The sequence below is a fragment of the Mycteria americana genome, chromosome 28 (assembly GCF_035582795.1).
Source record: "Mycteria americana isolate JAX WOST 10 ecotype Jacksonville Zoo and Gardens chromosome 28, USCA_MyAme_1.0, whole genome shotgun sequence".
Classification (NCBI taxonomy): domain Eukaryota; kingdom Metazoa; phylum Chordata; class Aves; order Ciconiiformes; family Ciconiidae; genus Mycteria; species Mycteria americana.
Genome location: NC_134392.1, coordinates 82,657 through 102,113, shown reverse-complemented (window position 1 = coordinate 102,113; position 19,457 = coordinate 82,657). Strand labels below are relative to the sequence as shown.

The following is a 19,457-nucleotide window of genomic DNA, read 5'->3' as shown; positions in this document are numbered from 1 at the left end:
GATATTTTTATTTTTAAATAATAAAATCAATAAAGTGGCTTGCTACGGAAAATGCACTTTTTTGTATAATGGGATTTTAACCAATAACGTGGAAACGATGATGATAGCGAACTGTATGTCGGTGCTTTGCTATTTCGGGTGAATTTGGGTGGGAGTCAAAGATGAGAATTTAGGGAAAAATAAAATATATACACGTGGCTGCCGGACGCCGGCAGGAGCGGAGCCTCATCCACCGATTTAACCTTTTTGCTCTAAAAACATCTTGAAATGACATCACGGAAATTACCTTTTACTTTAATCTCGGTGATTTTTAGCCCCGCGGATGAGATTTAACCGGCCAGCGTGAAACGGCGTCGGGGGCGGAGATGGGCCGGGGCTTCTTGTCGGTGCTCTTGCTCCCCAGGGAGACGCCGGTAGAGATGTGGAATCGCACGACGCCAACTGTAACCCAACAACCGTCTTCGACGGTGAAGAAGCTTCGTCCTTCGGTGGGGTTGGCATCTCCAAAGTCACCGATGCCACCGGGTGACCCCCTGGGACCATCGTGGCTTTGCTGCTCACGGTCTCCGTTGGCTTCATCTTCTCGGGGAAGACATCTCTGGCCAGTGTGAAATGCCGTTGGGGTCGGAGATGGGACGGGGCTTCTTCTTGGTGCTTTTGCTCCCCGGGGAGATGCCGAACCCCACGATACCGACTGTAACCCAACAACCGTCTTCAACGGTGAAGAAGGTTCATCCTTCGATGGGGTTAGCCAGGCTCGTTGCATCTCTGAAATCACCAATGCCACCAGGTGATCCCCCTGGGACCGTCGTGGCTTTGCCACTCATGGTCTCCGTTGGCTTCGTCTTCTTAGTGAAGGGACTCCCAAAGCATCCGTTCACCGGCAGATGCTTTCTGCCACGGTCGCGGTTGATCGGGTGGTTCAAGTGGTAGGGTTCACCCATCCTGCTCCAGGGTCTTGCCTCGGTTCATCGTGGCGATGCTCAGCTTGTACCTACGCCGAAAAAGCTCCCCTGGGAGAACCGCTGGGTCGTGGCCACGTCAGAGGATGGATGGAGAAGAGCGTGACCATCTTCCCCGAAGAAGAAATGGGTTTTGGAGCAGCCGATGCTCGCGGTTGAGCCGTAGCAGCTCCTCTTCCCACCCAAAATTGGGAGCAGGGATGTGCTCGGCGAAGACGCCGCTGTATCACGTGGCTTTTTTCCGGAACCGATGCTTAATCCCTCCTGATCCTGGCTTAGTCCGTGGCTTTCTCCTCTCTTCCCACCCGACACTTGCGCTCTGCGGGTTTCTCCCAATTTGGGGTTTTCTTTCTGTGAGCGCTTTCATCCTGATTAAATAGGATGAGACAGAAATTGGGGGGCTCCACGCAGCCACCTCCACTCCCCCATAGCTGCACCCAGATGTGTCTTACCCGTAGGGAGCGCTTGCCGGAGAAACTTGTCTCCGCTTCTTGTCCCTGCTTCTTCTCTGGCATCGGTGGGATGAGCGGTGAAGCCCTGCAAAGCGCTTTCCCTCTTGGTGGGAGAAGATGTCAGGTCTTGGTCTTTCTGGAAGGTGTGTTCACGCCCGGCATCCATCCGGAGCCGTGGATGCCCATTTGGATCTCTGGGCGCCCGTCTGGAGCCACGGGCCACCCATCCAGATCTGCGGATGCCCATCTTGAGCCATGGATGCCCGTTTGGATCCATAGATGCCCACCTGGAGCTGTGGACGCCCATCTGAAGCTGTGGATGCCAGTCAGGATCCATGGACATCCATCTAGAGCTGTGGATGCCCAGCCGGAGCTGCAGATGCCGATCTGGGTCCATGGACACCCATCTGGATCTGTGGGTGCCCATCTGGAGCCGTGGATGCTGATCGGGATCCACGGACACCCATCCAAGAGCCATGGCCACCCATCAGGAGCCGTGGATGCCCATCTGGATCAGTGGACACCCATCTTGAGCTGCGGATGCCCACCCAGAGCTGCAGACGCCCGTCTGGAGCCGTGGATGCCGATTGGGTTCCGCAGATGCCCATCCCGCCCCACGGACACCCGTCCAGATCCACGGACACCCATCCAGAGCCGTAGATGCCCGTTGGGAGCCATGGACGTCCGTCCAGATCCGTGACCACCCAAGCCCGGCATCACGATGCTCCGAGGAATCCCGCCTCTCCTCTCCCCAACACCCCGGCTCCCCGGCGGCATTTTAACCCCCACCGCGCGCTTCACCGCGTCCCCGGCATCCTCTGTGACCTTCCTCTTCCCCTCTCCCGCTCTTCCGTTATCCGTGGATCTGCCGGATCCCGGCTGTAACGTCAGGAATCATCAACCATGGGCTGAAAAAGCCTTTTCCGCCTCAAAACCAAATAACTTCTTAAATTTAAAACCAAACATTTGCAGGCGGATTAATAGGAGCTGAGCGTCTCCACAGCGCCCAGCGCTGAGATTTTTCCCTTCTCCCCTTCCCAACCATTTTATGGTTGGGGGTTTTTTTCCCCAAAAAACCCTACTTTTTTATCTACTTCAGCCTTAAAATCTGCAAAACGGCACCGCCGGACCGGCACAGCCCATCACCAGGCATCTGGGCACACTCCGGTGCCGATACCGGTCACCGGTGCTGCCTTATAATTAAAACCAGAGATGAAGGAGTAAACTTAAGAAATTAATTTAATTTCTGGAGGGATTTAAGGGAAAATCGCGTTTGTGAGATGCTCGCCGGGCAGCGGGAGCTTTTCTCCCACCCACCCCCTCCCCCCAAATCGTCACCGTGTGGGTTTTATCCCACGCCGCGTTTTGTCGGGCACATCCAAACACCGCGCCAAATAAAGGCAAAAATCCCACCGCCGAGGGATTTTTGGGGCTGGATAAGCCATCTTGGATGATGTATTTTTGTTAATTTGCTGTTTCTTGGCATGGTTTACGGAGGAAATCCTGGGAAATCGTCGCCCTGGACCCAAACTCCAGCCAGTTGTTTTCGATGACGATGCTTTAAAAATATCTCCGGAGGGGAGGAGGCGTGAGAGATCATCCCGCGGGAAGCCAGCAAACCCAAACCCGCCGCGGATTTAGGAGGAGAGGGGGATGGAAAATTGCTGTTTGCGTAGCCGGGATATTTGATATCTTTTTTTTTTTTTTATTCCTCCTGCCAAGTCTCTCGCTCCTTATCTCTCCCTTCGGAGCAAGGCGGCATTCCTGGAATAGCTGAGTCTGGTTGAGCAATGGTTTTCTTGGCCGTTGGGTCCTTCTCCACCGCGAAGACGCCGGTGGAAGGAGACCCGGGCTCTTCGCCTTCGTTTTCTTCTCCTTTTTGCTATGATTTTCTCCTCCTTTTCGCGACAGCATGGCGGTGAAAACCCCCAGCCTCCGGGCAAGAGGTCCCTGGGGAAATCCAGCTTGATCGATGCCTAAAACCTTCTCCTTTGCCGTTGTTGGTACCGAATCGGTGCCGTTGGGTTTTTACGCGGGCGATGGGGTAGAGCGGCACCTCTGGGGTACTAACGTTTGCTCTGTTCCCCCTTTTTTTTTTTTGGCAGAAATGGCACCGAAATTGAAGAAAAAAGGGCATTCGGGGCGAGAGCAAAAAAAGGTAGGAGACGGAGCGTCCTTCTCATCCCGCTTGAGTTGGGATTGAATCCCCGGGGAGGTTTGGGAGCGCCAGGAATGCCGGCGGGACCGTTGCCAGCAAGCTTGGCTGGGTTGATACCAACCCCTTGCTTGGCCAAAGAAGCTTTTGGTTTGCTTGGAAGCTGTCCCGAGCCAGCCCCAGTTTGAGGGCTGTGGTTGAAAGGACACCGGGAAGCCATTTCGGTGACTGGGAAGGTGTTTTGGTGACCAGGAGGGCATTTCGGTGACCAGGAGGGCATTTTCAGGACCGGGAAGGTGTTTTGGTAACTGGGAGGGCATTTCAGTGACCAGGAAGGCTTTTTGGTGACCAGGAAGGCATTTCAGCGACCAAAAATGTGTTTTGGCGACCGGGGGGGGCATTTCAGTGAAGAGGAGGGCGTTTTGGTGACCGAGAAGGTGTTTTGGTAACTCACCGGTGGTTTTTTTTTCCTCCCTTAGCATCACCATCACCACCATCAACCGGTGCAGCAGCAACCGCCGCCACCGCAGCCGCCTCCGCCGCCGCAACCGCAGCAGCCCCCTCCGCCCCCTCCGCTGCCGCAGCCCTTACCGCCGCAGCCGTTACCGCCCCAGCAGCCCCCGCCGCCGCCCCCGCCGCCGCCTGTCCCTCAACAAGCTCCTCCGCCGATGAAGTCTTCTCCTCCGCCTTTCGTCCCCGCGCAAGTCCCCGTCCTGGAGCACCCGCTGCCGGGGAATATGTTCGACACCATGACGCATTTCACCCAACCCATCATGCATCTTCCTCAACCGGAGATGCCGCCCCATCTCCCCCAGCCACCCGAGCACAGCACTCCTCCCCACCTCAACCAGCATGCCGTGGTGTCTCCTCCAGGTGAGCCTGGCTTCGTGGGACAAGCCCAACGCGTGGTTCTTCCTCGAGCTGGGAGGAAGAGGATGGCGTTGGGTGGGTTTTTCTTCCTCCCGGAAGACGACCGGGATGGAGGAGCGGTGGGCGGGCGAGGGGAGGTTCTCCGCTCCTGATGTCCGCGGTGCCACCATGTCCTTCCCTTTCTCCCCAGCTTTGCACAACGCTCTGCCTCAGCAGCCCTCGAGACCCAGTAACCGAGCCGCGGCGCTACCCCCGAAGCCTTCGCGTCCACCGGCCGTCTCGCCGGCCATCAGCCAGCAACCCATGCTTCCTCAACCACCTCTGCCCCAACCTCCCCAGGTCCTGCTGGAGGACGAAGAACCTCCTCCGCCGCACCACAACCTGCCTCTGAGCACCAGCCAGATGCAGCTCTACCTTCAGCAGCTGCAAAAAGTGCAGCCGCAGACTCCTCTTCTCCCTTCAGTGAAGGTCCAGTCGCAACCGCAGCCGCCCCTGCAGCCGCCGGCTCACCCCGCGGTGCAGCAGCTGCAGCACCAGCCGCCGCCGCGGCCCATGCACATGCAACCCATGCCCTTCCCATCCCACATCCCCCAACCCCAACCGCCGCCGCAGCAACATCCGCCCCCGCAACCGCCCCCGCCGCCCCCGCCGCCGCAGCCGGCCAAACCGCAGCAGGTCATCCAGCATCACCCGTCGCCGCGGCACCATAAGCCTGATCCCTACTCGACCGGTGAGCTGGAGTCGGGGACGGCAGTTGAGTCTACGGCTCGAGCCAAGTTGCATTGCGCGATGAGGAGGGGGTACGGGGCGGTGGGGCCGTTTCCACGCGTCCTTCGAGGTCCGCCAGCACCCGTCCGTAGACGGTGGTGGGTGCGGAGGAAGCCTCGGTTAGCTGGAGCCTGACGTAACCGCCCGGCAAGGCCTCTTTCCATCTCAGATGTCGAGGAGCTCAAGTTTTTGAGGATCTGAAGTGTTTGAGGACCTTGAGGATCTCGTTTTTGAGGATCTCGAGGTTCTCAAGCTTTTGAGGATCTTGAGGATCTCATTTTTTAGTATCTTGAGGATCTCAAGTATTTGTGGATGTCGAGGTTCTCAAATCTTTGAGGAACTCAAGGACTTAAGTTCTTGAGGAATCCAGGGACCTCATTTTTGATGAACGAGGATCTCGGGTTTTTGAGGAACTGGAGGATCTCAAGTCTTTGAGGAACTCGAGGATCTCAAGTTTTTGAGGAACTCAAGGACCTCATTTTTGAGGATTCCAAGGCTCTCAAATCTTTGAGGAACTGGAGGATCTCAAGTCTTTGAGGAACTTGAGGACCTCCTTTTTGAGGATTTCAAGGCTCTCAAATCTTTGAGTATCTTGATGGTCACAAGTTTTTGAGGAACTCGAGGATCTCAAGTTTTTGAGGAACTCAGGGAGGATTTTTGAGGATTTCAAGGCTCTCAAATCTTTGAGGATCTCGAGAATCTCAAGTTTTTGAGAATCTCAAGGTTCTCAAATCTTTGAAGACCTCACGGTGCTCAAGTTTCTGAGTCTCGGTGCAGCTCTGATGTCGGAGAGCGCCGGCCTTGCGTTCATCGCTGTCCCGGCTGGGTGCCGGCATTGGGTGGTCTCTCTTGAGGAGACAGGGGTTCTGCTCCCCGCTCTTAGAGGAGGTCAGGGCTGTGGATGCCCCGTGGGGGTTTCCCGGCGTTTTTCAGAGCGTGGCCTCCGATAACGCAGCTGCTTGGCTGCCAGGCGGAGGAGAAGGGATGATCTGGGGGCAAACCCGGTGCGATGACGTCCAGCCGTCCCAGAAATCGGAGAAAGGAGCTGGGATAACGTGGCCACGGGGCTCAGCCTTCAAGGTTGACTTGGGAGATCCCAGATCTCCGTGACAGCCACGGGCTCGGTGGTGCCACCACCGACATTCCCGATGGAGAACATCTCCAGCTGGGATAACTCTGGCAACGTTGTGCTTTCAAGACTGGGCACCCATAAAACCTCTGCGGTTCGGGGAGGTTTTGCTCCTGCTTTTGCTCAGCCGTGTGGTTCCTTGGGTTGTGGCCCGTTGGATCTTTGTTCCTGAAGTCATTCCCGTGGGCGTAGGTAGGACAGAACCCACGGGTTTGAAGGGATGGAGCCAGGTGAGGGCCCGCAGCGCTTGGAGCTGCTTCTCCTGCCCGCGGAGCTGCCGCAGGCAGCTTGGATGTGACGCCCGAGACGGCAAGCTTGGACGTGACGCCTGAGATGGAGCCTTCAGGCTCCTGAAGACCTCCCGTTGCTCGTGGAGCCAACGCGTCCTGCCTCCACGGCTCTGGGCAGGGAGAGGTGCGGGCAGGGAGAGGTGCAGGCAGGGAGAAGTGCGGGCAGGGCAGTGTCGGTTCTCGGGTGTCCTGGGGGAGCGGTTTTACAGCCAGGAATGTTGATGGAGCACCAGGAGAACAAGCAGAAGGGATCGAATTGTGGGGGGACACCACAAATGGGCATCGCCGAGGCAGGACAAGCCACCGCGCAGCCTCGGAGCATCTTCTGCTCCCCGGCATTCGCTCGGCAGCGCCGAATTTTGGAGGTGCCGGCTGGGAGGAGGTGGCTGGGGTCCGTTGGGGACATCCCAGGGCCACCACGTTTCAGCGGGGAAGAGGGATTGTCCTACGGGGTGATGGCGTGCGCCGACCGGCTTTTTCGGGTGATGTTTGGCGTACCGGTGGTGACGACGGTTAACTGATTGATGCCAAACTGTTCCCAGGTCACTTGAGGGAAGCCCCTTCCCCTCTCATGATGCATTCCCCACAGATGCCGCAGTTCCAGGGTTTGGTCCACCAGTCGCCACCTCAACAAACTATCCAGCCAAAAAAACAGGTAAAAAGGATAGCAGAGCACCCAACCGCGGGGGTCCCGACCAACGGGGACCGTCATCTTCCCACCACCGGCTTGGGAGCAAGCGCCGAAAGCCAAGGGGCCAGCGGTTTGCATCGGGAAATTGGGGACGTGGGGATGAGGGAAGGGCATCACCGAACGTTTCCTCACCCTTTTTTTTCCGTGGCAGGAGATGAGAGCCGCCTCCGTCGTCCAATCTCAACCCATGGTGGTGAAGGAGGAGAAGATGCATTCGCCCGTCATCCGTAACGAGACCTTCAGTCCCCCGTTGCGGCAAGATCCACCGAAACACCCGGAGAGCATCAAACCGCCTGCGCACATTCCGCAACGTGAGTCCGGGGACACGCCGGTTCAGATGTCCCTCCGCCGTTTTGGTGGTGGAGACCCCATCACCCCCCATTTTGGTGGTGGAGACCCCATCACCCCTCATTTTGGCGGCTGAGACCCCATCAACCCCCCATTTTGGTGGTGGAGACCCCATCACCCCTCATTTTGGTGGCTGAGACCCCATCAACCCCCCAGTTTTGGTGGTGGAGACTCTATCAACCCCCCAGTTTTGGTGGTGGAGACCCCATCACCCCCTATTTTGGTGGTGGAGACCCCATCACCCCTCATTTTGGTGGTGGAGACCCCATCACCCCCTATTTTGGTGGTGGAGACCCCATCACCCCTCATTTTGGTGGTGGAGACCCCATCACCCCTCATTTTGGTAGCTGAGACCCCATCAACCCCCCCAGTTTTGGTGGTGGAGACCCCATCACCCCCCATTTTGGTGGTGGAGACCTCATCACCCCCCATTTTGGTGGTGGAGACCCCATCACCCCCTATTTTGGTGGTGGAGACCTCATCACCCCCCATTTTGGTAGCTGAGACCCCATCACCCCCTATTTTGGTGGTGGAGACCCCATCACCCCTCATTTTGGTGGCTGAGACCCCATCAACCCCCCAGTTTTGGTGGTGGAGACCCCATCACCCCCCATTTTGGTGGTGGAGACCCCATCACTCCCTATTTTGGTGGTGGAGACCCCATCACCCCTCATTTTGGTGGTGGAGACCCCATCACCCCCCATTTTGGTGGCTGAGACCCCATCACCCCCTATTTTAGTGATGGAGACCCCATCACCCCTTATTTTGGTGGCTGAGACCCCATCACACCCCCCATTTTGGCGGTGGAGACCCCCATCACCCCCGGGTGGTTCCCCCTCACCGTGGGGCTCCTGGGGTCCGCTGACGGGAGCTGCTGGTTTTTAGGGACGGAGATGAAACCCATGGAGGGGGGACGACCCGTCATCAGACCCCCGGAGCAAAACCCCCCGCCGCCGGGAGTACAGGAGAAAGATCGGCAGAAACAGGAGCCGAAAACACCCGTCGCCCCCAAAAAGGTAACGTCTCCTGGCCAAAACTGTGGAAAATCCTCCCAAAATTCAGAATTAAACCTCCCAAAATGAAGCAGGACCGTGTTGGTCGCCTGAATCTTCGGCGTACGGCCAAGATTTGGTTGTTTGCACCTCCAGATTTCCCATTTGGAGGTGGAAAGCACCTGATGGAGGTTGGAGAGGTGGAGATGGGACCCCCACCAAGCTGAGGGACGGGGTTGCCATCCAGAGAGATCTGGAGAAGCTCCAGAAATGAGCCCATGAGAACCTCATGAGGTTCTACAAGGCCAAGTGCGTGGTCCTGCACCTGGGTCGGTGTCGATACAAGTTGGGGATGGAGAGCAGCCCCACGGAGAAGGACTTGAGGGTGTTGGTGGATGGAAAGCCGGACGTGAGCCGGCAACGCGCGCTCGCAGCCCAGAAAGCCAACCGTATCCCGGGCTGCATGAGAAGAAGCGTGGCCAGCAGGTCGAGGGAGGTGATGTTCCCCTTCTGCTCTCCTGAGACCCCACCTGGAGTCCTGCATCCAGCTCTGGGGGTCCTCAGGACAAGGACACGGACCTGTGAGGCCACCAAAACGATCGAAGAGCTGGAGCACCTCTCCTGTGAGGGCAAGCTGAGAGAGTTGGGGTTCTTCAGCCTGGAGAAGGTTCCAGGGAGACCTTCTTGTGGCCTTTCCGTATATAAAAGGGGCTTATAAGAAAGAGGGAGAGACTTTTGACCAAGACCTGTAGGACTTTTGACCAAGACCTGTAGGACAAGGGGCAACGGTTTTAAACTGGGTTTAGACTGGACCTAGGGAAGGTGGTGAGGGTGGTGAGACACTGGCCCAGGTTGCCCAGAGAGGTGGTCGATGCCCCATTCAAGGTCAGATCCAAGATTCAGATCCCTGGACGCATTCAAGGTCAGGTTGGATGGGGCTCTGAGCGACCTGAGCTAGGTGAAGGTGGCCCTGCTCATGGCAGGGGGTTGGAGCAGATGACCTTGAAAGGTCCCTTCCACCCCAAACCATCCTGCGAGTCGGTGGTTCTAAGCCTGCGTGGAAAACGTGAGGTGCTGGAGGAGCTGCTCCCGCTCCTGGTGTTCCCGGGAAGGCGTCGGAGCCACCCGTTTGGGTTTTGGGGGAGGAGATGTGGGTCCTGCTGCCCGATGTGGGTCCACCACCTCCTCCGGCACCCTCCGGCCCCGGGGAACCGAAAGGGGTTTCCACGGGTGACGCGGTGACGGGCAACGGCTTTTCGGCCGGGATCGGCTTCCTGGCGCGGCTCTTCCTAATCCACCCGTCCTTCTCTCCGTAGGACCTGAAAATCAAGAACATGGGTTCCTGGGCGAGCTTGGTCCAGAAACATCCCACCACTCCGTCCTCCACGGCAAAGTCCTCCAGCGACAGCTTCGAGCAGTTCAAGAGGGCGGCGCGGGAGAAGGAGGAGCGGGAGAAGGCGCTGAAGGCTCAGGCGGAGCAGGTGGAAAGGGAGAAGGAGCGGCTGAGGCGGGAGCAGGAGAGGATGAGGTGAGACCATCACCACCACCACCATCACCACCACAACCACCACCACCATCACCACCACAACCACCACCACCACAACCACCACCATCACCACGCTCACCACCACCATCACCACCACCACGCTCACCACCACCATCACCGCCACCATCACCACCACCACGCTCACCACCACCATCACCGCCACCATCACCACCACCACGCTCACCACCACCCTCACCACCATCACCACCACCACCATCACCACCACCATCACCACCACCACGCTCACCACCACCCTCACCGCCATCACCACCACCACCCTCACCACCACCCTCACCACCATCACCACCACCACGCTCACCACCACCCTCACCGCCATCACCACCACCACGCTCACCACCACCCTCACCGCCATCACCACCACCACCGTCACCACCACCCTCACCACCACAATCACCACCATCACCACCACCACCACCATCACCACCACCACCATCACCACCACTACCACCATCACCACCACCACAAATCACCACTATCACCATCACCCCCACCCCAGTGAAGCCGTTTTGGGGTGTCCTCACCTTGGCCAGGGGCGTGAGGAGATGCGTGCCTGGTGAAGCCAGCTGCCGCGCTCTCGTGGCGCGGTCTGCGCCGGTCCGCGGCATGATCTGATCTCGCGGCACGAATCCGATCCGTGGCACGGTCCGCTCTCTTGGCGTGAATCCGATCCGATCCATGGCATGATCCAATCTTGCGGAACGATCCACGCCAATCTGATCCGTGGCGCGGTCCGATCTCATCGCGTGAAGCTGATGTGATCCGTGGCACGATCCCATCTTACGGCACAGATCTGATCCGGTCTGTGGCACGATCCGATCTCCTGGCACGAATCCAATCTCGTGGCCTAGAACTGATCCGATCTCGTGGCACAAATCTGATCCAACCCATGGCACGATCCGGTCTCATGGCACAAATCCGGTCGAGTCTGTGGCACGATCCGATCTCGTGGTGCAAAGCTGATCCGATCGCGTGGCACGAATCCGATCTCGTGGCACGAATCTGATCCGATCTCGTGGCATGACCTGCACTGGTCTGATCCGTGGCACGATCCAATCTCGTGGCACGAATCCCATCCAATCTGTGGCCACGATCCGATCTCCTGGCACAAACCCGATCCGATCTCCTGGCACAATCTGATCTCGTGGCACAAACCCACACCGGCGGCTCTCATCCCCCGCCACGCCGTGCCGCGGTGCACCAAAACCCGCCCGGGTGCTCGCAGATGCCCGTCCCCCTCCTGTTACGGTGTTCGCCCCACGTCGGTGCCACCGCAGCGGGGGCCAAACCTGCCCTCGCCGGGGGGGGGGGGCATCGCACGAGGTGCCCGGCGCCTGATGGCATCTCCCGGCGTTTTTTGGCAGGAGCCGGGAGGACGAGGACGCCATGGAGCAGGCGCGCCGGGTGCACGAGGAGGTGCGGCGGCGCCAGGAGCAGCAGCAGCAGCAGCAGCAGCAGCAACAGCAGCAGCAGCAGCAGCAGCAACAAGTGTCGGCGGCGGCACCCCAAGCCCAGAGCTCGCAGCCCCAGTCCTCCCAGTCCATGTTGGATCAGCGGGAGATGGCCAGGAAGCGGGAGCAGGAACGGAGGCGCCGGGAAGCGGTGAGTGGGGAACCGGGGCGGCTCCTGCCCTGAAATCACCGGGGATGCTGAAAAAAAAAAAAAAAACCTCCTGGGGATGCTAAAAAAAAAAAATTTCCTGGGGAAGCCAAAAAATCTCCTGAGAAGCCAAAAAAATCCCCAGGGATTCTAAAAAAAAATCCCTGAGGAAGCAAAAAATTCCTTGGGGATGCCCAAAAATCCCCGAGGATGCAGCAAAATCCCTGGGGACGTTGAAAAATCCCCGGGGACGCTGGAAAATCCCTGGGGATGCTGAAAAATCCGCGGAGACACTAAAAAATCCCCGGGGATGCCACAAAATGCCTGGGGAAGCCAAAAAAATCCTTGGGGATGCTGAAAAATGTCCGGGGATGCTAAAAATTTCCTGGGGATGCCAAAAAATCCCCTGAGATGCCAGCAAATCTCTGGGGAAGCCAAAAAATCCACTGGGACGCTGAAAAATGCCCAGGAATGCCGAAAAATATGCAGGGAAGCCAAAAAATCGCTGGGGATGCTGAAAAATCTCCTGGGAAGGCAAAAAATCCTCAAGGACACCCAGAAATCCCCAGGGAAGCCACAAAATCCCTGGGGACGCCAAAAAATCCTCTGGGATACTGGAAAATCCCTGGGGATGCCAAAAAAAATCCCCAGAAATGGTAAAAAATCCCCAGGGATCCCAAAAAATCCTCGAGGAGGCTGAAAAATCCCTGGTGAAATCCCAAAATCCCTGGAGACACCAAAAAAATGCAGGGGGCCCGAAAAAAATATCCTGGGAATGCTGAAAAATCCCCAGGAATGCAAAAAATAATCCCAGGGACACCAGAAAATCCCCGGAAATGCCAAAAAATCCCCATGGATCCCGAAAAATCCCCGGAGACACCAAAAAAAATTCCCCAGGGATGCTGAAAAATCTCCGGGGAAGCCAAAAAATCCCTGGGGTTGCCAAAAAAAAATCCCGAGAATTCAAAAAAATCCCTGGAGGTGCCAGAATATCCCTGGGGATGCCAAAAAATATCCCAGAAATACCACAAAAAATCCCGGGAATGCCAAAATATCCCTGGGGATGCCAGAAAAAATCCTGGGGATGCCACAAAATATCCCTGGGATGCCACAAAAAACCCTGGGAATGCCAAAATAAATTCCCAGGAATGTCAGAATATCCCCGGGGGTGCCAAAAATAATCTTGGGAATGTCAAAAAATATCCTGGAAATGCTGCAAAAAAACCTGGGAATGCCGAAAAATATCCCGGGAATGCAGCAAACAATCCCAGGACTGCCAAAAAATCCCTGAGGATGCCAAAAATATCCCCAGGATGCCACAAAAAATATCCCAGGAATGCTGAAAAATATCCCGGGAATGCCAGAAAATCCCCGAGAATGCTAAAATACCCCTGGGGATGCCAAAAAATACTGCGGGAGTGCCGAAAAAAATCCCGGGAATGCCAAAAAAAATGTTGGGAATGCCAGAATATCCCCGGGGATAGCAAAAAGTATCCCGGGAATGCCAAAAAAAATACCGGGAATGCCAAAAAAATCCCAGGGATGCCAAAAAGTATCTTAGAAATGATACAAAAAAATCCTGGGAATGGCAAAATATCCCGGGAATGCCAAAAAAATGCTGGGAATGTGGAAAATCTCCCGGGAATGTGGCAAAAAATCCCCGGGCTGCCAAAAAATATCCCAGAAATGCCACAAAAACCCCTGGGCATGGCAAAAAATCCCCGGGGATGCCAAAAACTCTCCGAGGGTTGCCACAAAAAATCCTGGGAATGGCAAAATATCCATGGGGATGCCAAAAAATATCCCGAGAATGCCAAAAAAAATCATAGGAATGTGGAAAATCTCCCGGGAATGTGGCAAAAAAATCCCTGGACTGGCAAAAAAATCCCCAGGGATGCCAAAAAGTCTCCCAAAAATGCCACAAAAACTTCTGGGAATGGTAAAATATTCCCGGGGATGCCAAAAAATATCCCGGGAATGCCGAAAAAAAATATCCTGGGAATGCCAAAAAAAATGCTGGGAATTTGGGAAATCTCCCAGGAATGTGGCAAAAAATCCCCGGGCTGCCAAAAAATCCCCGGGGATGCCAAGAAGTCTCCCAGAAATGCCACAAAAAATCCTGGGAATGGCAAAATATCCCCGGGGATGCCAAAATATCCCGGGAATGCCAGAAAAAATCATGGGAATGCCAAAAAAAATGCTGGGAATGTGGAAAATCTCCCAGAAATGTGGGAGAAATCCTCGGACTGGCAAAAAATCCCCAGGGATGCCAAAAACTCTCCCAGAAATGCCACAAAAAATCCTGGGAATGGTAAAATATCCCCGGGGATGCCAAAAAATATGCCGGGAATGCCAGAAAAAATCATGGGAATGCCAAAAACTTGCTGGGAATGTGGAAAATCGCCCGGGAATGTGGCAAAAAATCCCCGGACTGGCAAAAAATCCCCGGGGATGCCAAAAAATATGCCAGGGTTGCCACAAAACCCCCCCTGGGAATGGCAAAATATCCCCGAGATGCCAAAAAATATCCCAGGAATGCTGAAAAATATCCTGGGAATGTGGAAAATTGCCTGGGAATGTGGCAAAAAATCCCCGGACTGGCAAAAAATCCCCGGGGATGCCAAAAACTCTCCCAGGGTTGCCACAAAACATCCTGGGAATGGTAAAATATCCCCGGGAATGCCAAAAAAAATCATGGGAATGCCAAAAAAAATGCTGGGAATGTGGAAAATGCCCCGGGAATGTGGCAAAAAATCCCCGGACTGGCAAAAAATCCCCGGGGATGCCAAAAAATATGCCAGGGTTGCCACAAAAACCCCTGGGAATGGCAAAATATCCCCGGGGATGCCAAAAAATATCCCGGGAATGCCAGAAAAAATCATGGGAATGCCAAAAAAAATGCTGGGAATTTGGGAAATCTCCCGGGAATGTGGCAAAAAATCCCCGGGCTGCCAAAAAATCCCCGGGGATGCCAAAAAATCCCCAGGGATGCCAAAAAGTCTCCCAGAAATGCCACAAAAAATCCTGGGAATGGCAAAATATCCCCGGGGATGGCCGAAGGAACGCCGGGAGCGCCGGGAAATGCCGGGACCGCCGCTGACGGCCCTCTCCCTTCCCTTGCAGATGGCGGCGACGATCGACATGAATTTCCAGAGCGATTTGCTGGCGATATTCGAGGAGAATCTTTTCTAGCGGCGCCCGGGGGGTCGGGGCCTTTTCCTCCCCGTTTGACTCTTTAAGAAAAAAAAAAAAAAAGAAAAGAAAAGAAAAAAAAAAAAACCAAAAAAAAAAAACACAAAAAAGGAAGAAAAAAAAAAAATAAATCTCCTTTTTTCTCCCCTCCCCCGGCCAAAAACCACGGAAAAAAAAAAAAAAAAAAAAACCACACACAAAAAAAAAAAAAAAACCCATAAAAAAAGCTTCGGACTCTCCGTTAAGTGTTAAAAACAACAAAAAAAAAAAAATAGAAATAAATCACGACCCTCTCCGGGCCGGGGCCGGGCCCGCGAGCACCGAGGGGAGCGGCGGGGGCTGCCCCTCCCCCACGCGGGGGGAGGGGGAGGGGAGGGGGGGGGTTGGGGTTTGGGTTTTTTTTTTTTTCCCCCCGATTTTTTTTCCCCTTTTTTTTAATTTTTCCCTTCTTTTCGCACGGCAAAAAAAAAAAAACACAACAAAAAACCATCCCCCAAAAAAATAAAAAAATTTCAAAATTGGGGGGAAAAAAAAAAAAAAAACCCCAACGCCAGCCCCACCCCCGCCAGGCGCTGTGCATTCTGGGAAATCTTTGGGGCGTTTCCTCTGGGTTTTCACGGTTCGGGGGGCGGGGGCGGGAAGGGGCGGCGGCGCCCCCGAAGGACCCCGCCCTTTTCGGATTTTTTATAATTTTCTTATTTTTGCCCCTTTTGGGAGAAAATTTGGCGTCCGGTGGGAAAAGGGGAGGGGGGGTGGGGCGGGGGGAGGGGCGCGGAGCCCCGCCCGCCCGCGCCGTCGCCGCCGGGTTTTGTTCCTTCCTTTTTTTAGGCTTTTCCCTCCATTTTTCCGTCTTTTTTCGTTCGCCTTCTCTCCTTTTTCCCCTTTGGTTAAAATTTTTTTTGCCCGTTTCTCAAATTTTTTTTGCCCGTTTATTTTTTCCCTCCGTTTTTCCCCTCCCCCTCTTCCTTTTCCCCCTTTTTTCCTCACTTTTTCCTTTTTCTCTCCCTTTTTTTCCTTTCTTCTTTTATTTTTCTCTTTTTTCTCCTTCTTTGTCTCTTTTTCGCTGATTTTCTCCTTTTTTTTTACCTTTTTCACCTTTCCGTGATTTTCCTCTTTTCTCTGTTTTCCCCTTTTTCTCTTTTCCCTTTTTCCTCTTTTTCTTTTTTCCCATTTTCCCGTTTTCCCTTTTTCCCCCTTTTTTCTGTTTTCTTTTTTCCCCTTTTTTCCCTTTTTTCTTTTTCCCCATTTTTCCCTTTTTCTCCTTTTTTTCTGTTTTCTTTTTTCCCTTTTATTTTTTCCCATTTTTCCCTTTTTTCTCCTTTTTTTCCCTTTTTCTTTTTTCCCCCATTTTTCCCCATTTTTCCCTTTTTTCCCTTTTTTCTCTTTTCTTTTTTCCCTTTTATTTTTCCCCTTTTTTCTCTTTTTTCTCTTTCCTTTTTTCTCTTTTCTTTGTCCCCATTTTTCCCCATTTTTCCCTTTTTTCCCTTTTTTCTCTTTTCTTTTTTCTGTTTTCTTTTTTCCCTTTTATTTTTCCCCTTTTTTCCCTTTTTTCTCTTTCCTTTTTTGTCTTTTCTTTGTCCCCATTTTGCCCTTTTTCTCCTTTTTTTCCCTTTTTTCTATTTTCGTTTTTCCCCAGTTTTTCCCTTTTTTCTTTTTCCCTTTTTCCTTTTTTCTCTTTCCCCACTTCCCTTTTTGCTCTTTTTCCCCCATTTTTTCCCTTTTTCTCCTTTTTTTTTTTCTTTTTGCCCTTTTCTCCCCTTTTTTCTTTCCCCTCTCTCCCCTCTTGCCCCCTTTTTCCCTTTCTCCTTGTTTCCTCCTTCCCCTCCCCCCTTCCCGCGTCCCCCCCTCCCCCGCCTCAGCCAGTTTTGCCGGGTTTACCCCCAAAAGCCGCCGGGTTCTTTTCTCTTTTGCTTTTCTTCCCCTCGGGTCGATCGAGGGGTTTTTTTTTTCCTTTGATATTCGTTATTTTTTTTAAATTCGCCAAGCTCGCCAAATCTCCAGGGTTGTCGGGCGGGGGCGGGGCGGACGCCCCTCCCCCCCTCCCCCCCCCTCCCCCGGTCATTTTATTATTATTATTAATTATTATTATTATTATTATTGGTGTTCGGTGGCCTCGCCCCCCCTCCCCGCCGCCGGCGGGTGCCCCCCGCTCCCCGCGCGCCGCCGCCGGGCCCGGCCCGCCGTGGAATAAACGCAGAATTCTGGGTTTGTACAAAAACTAAACCAGCGCCGCTTTCGCCCCGTTTCTTTGCCCCGCCCCCGCCCCAGCGCCGGGGCGGCCGGGGGAGGGGAGGGGGGGGAGGGAGAGGAGGGAGCGGGGTCCCCGCGGCGGCCGGCAGCCCCCCGGCAAAGCCGGCGCGGTGCCGGAGAGGGGAAGGTCCGCTTGCGCTTGAAATTTGAAAATTTGAGCGGAAATTTCAGGTGAATTGGATGAAATTTCCTCGGACCGGCACGAGCTTCGCCTTCGCTTGAATTCCACGAAATTGGGGGCCTTTGAATTCCAAGGGAAATTGGGTGAATTCCAAGGGAAATTTGGTGAATTCCAAGGAATTTTGGTGAATTCCAAGGGAAATTTGGTGAATTCCAAGGAAATTCGGTGAATTCCAAGAGAAATTTTGTGAATTCCAAGGAAATTGGGTGAATTCCAAGGGAAATCGTTGAATTCCAAGGAAATTGGGTGAATTCCAAGGGAAATTTTGTGAATTCCAAGGAAATTCGGTGAATTCCAAGGGAAATTTGGTGAATTCCAAGGAAATTCGGTGAATTCCAAGGGAAATTTGGTGAATTCCAAGGTAATTCGGTGAATTCCAAGGGAAATTTGGTGAATTCCAAGGGAAATTCGGTGAATTCCAAGGGAAACTCAAGTGACAATTGAAATTTGCGGTTTAAAATTTGAACAATTTGCAATTAAAAACGGACATTTGGAGCGGGCATCTCGCAATCCCCGGTTGACTCTTGAACGGAGGCGGGAATTTTAAAATTTCATGGTCAAACTCGACTTCGAAGCGTTGACCTTTTCAAAACTTCACCTGCCAAAGGACTGGTCGATGTTTAAAAAGAAATGAAAAATTAAATTCTGCGTTTTAAAGCTGAAAGTTCAATGTCAGCTTCGAATTTGAGAAATAACTTTAGAATTTCCAAAAGTTGAATGGACGGTTTAAAGCCAGCCATGAAAATCCTAACTTTTTCCATTTCAAATTTTTAAAATTTTAATTTGAAATTGAAATCTGACATCGTCACGATTTTTTGCGGTGAATTAATATCAGTTATTATAAATTATTACGAACGCTTACAAATTATTTTAAATTCTTACAAATTATTGTAGTCTTACAAATTTTTCCAAATTGTTATAAATTATTTTAAATTCTTACAAATCCTTGCAAATTCTTAAATTACTATAATTTATTACGAATTACTGCAAGTTATTGCAAATTGCAAATTATAAATTCTTACAAATAATTACAAATTCTTGCAAATCCTTACAAATTCTTACGAATTCTAAATTATTACAAATTATGACACATTCTTGCAAATTCTTACAAATTATTGGAAGTTATTACAAATTCTTGCAAATTATTACAACCTAAATTATTAGATGTTACTACAGATTTCCGAATTCTTACAAATTATAAATTATTGCAAATTATTGGAACTTCTTACAAATTCTTGCAAATTCTTGCAAATTATTACAAGCTAAATTATTACAGGTCATTACACATTTGCAAATTCTTACAAATTATAAATTATTGCAAATTATTGAAACTTCTTACAAATTCTTGCAAATTCTTACAAATTCTTACAAATCATTATAAACTGTTACAAATTATTGCAAATTCTTGCAAATTATTACAAGCGAAATTATTACAGATCATTACAAATTTGCAAATTCTTCCAAATTATGAATTATTACAAATTCTTGAAAATTCTTACAAATTCTTGCAAATTCTTACAAATTCTTGCAAATTCTTACAAATTCTTGCAAATTCTTACAAATTCTTCCGAGTCATTACAAATTCTTACAAATTTGGCGGAATTCTTGCGATTGTTGGCAGTCGGGGGGGGTTGGGTGCCGGTTCCGCCCCCGCGGGGGGTCCGTGGGGGAGGGGCCGCGCTCCCTCCCCCCGCCCCTCCCCCCATCGGCCTGGGCAGCGCTGGGGGAGGGGCGGCTGCGGAGAGCTGGGGGGGAGGGGGGGGGCAAAGGTCAAAAATGGGGGGGGGGAGGGGGGGGGAGGGTCAAAACCGGCAGAAAAGATTAAAACCGCCCAAAAAGGGGAAAAAGGCGCGCGGGGCTCCCCTCCCCCCGCCTCCCCCACGTGACTCTCCCCCGCGCGGCCCCTCGCCCTCCCCCCGCGATCCCATTGGCTGCCGCCCGCGCGGCTCCGCCCCCTGCCCCCGCGGCCGGCGCCGACCAATGGGCGGGAGGGGGCGGGGCCGGGCGCGGCCGA

General features: G+C 53.1%; 1 protein-coding gene across 6 annotated transcripts in view; it reads left to right on the top strand.

Moving 5' to 3' along the window:
- Positions 1–15,132, top strand: part of BRD4 (bromodomain containing 4) — an 84,513-nt gene extending 69,381 nt beyond the window's left edge. For 5 of the 6 annotated variants that reach the window (XM_075525938.1, XM_075525934.1, XM_075525936.1 and 2 more), the window contains 9 exons: positions 3,520–3,572; positions 4,049–4,442; positions 4,630–5,169; positions 7,169–7,281; positions 7,469–7,628; positions 8,551–8,681; positions 9,974–10,185; positions 11,586–11,823; positions 14,944–15,131. In XM_075525938.1, the coding sequence (XP_075382053.1) occupies positions 3,520–3,572; positions 4,049–4,442; positions 4,630–5,169; positions 7,169–7,281; positions 7,469–7,628; positions 8,551–8,681; positions 9,974–10,185; positions 11,586–11,823; positions 14,944–15,012 (1,910 nt within the window). In that variant the 3' untranslated portion in view covers positions 15,013–15,131. Of the gene's footprint in view, positions 1–3,519; positions 3,573–4,048; positions 4,443–4,629; positions 5,170–7,168; positions 7,282–7,468; positions 7,629–8,550; positions 8,682–9,973; positions 10,186–11,585; positions 11,824–14,943 lie in introns of all 6 variants that reach the window. The other variant, XM_075525939.1, reaches the window with a different exon arrangement.
- The last annotated feature ends 4,325 nt before the right edge of the window (positions 15,133–19,457 follow it).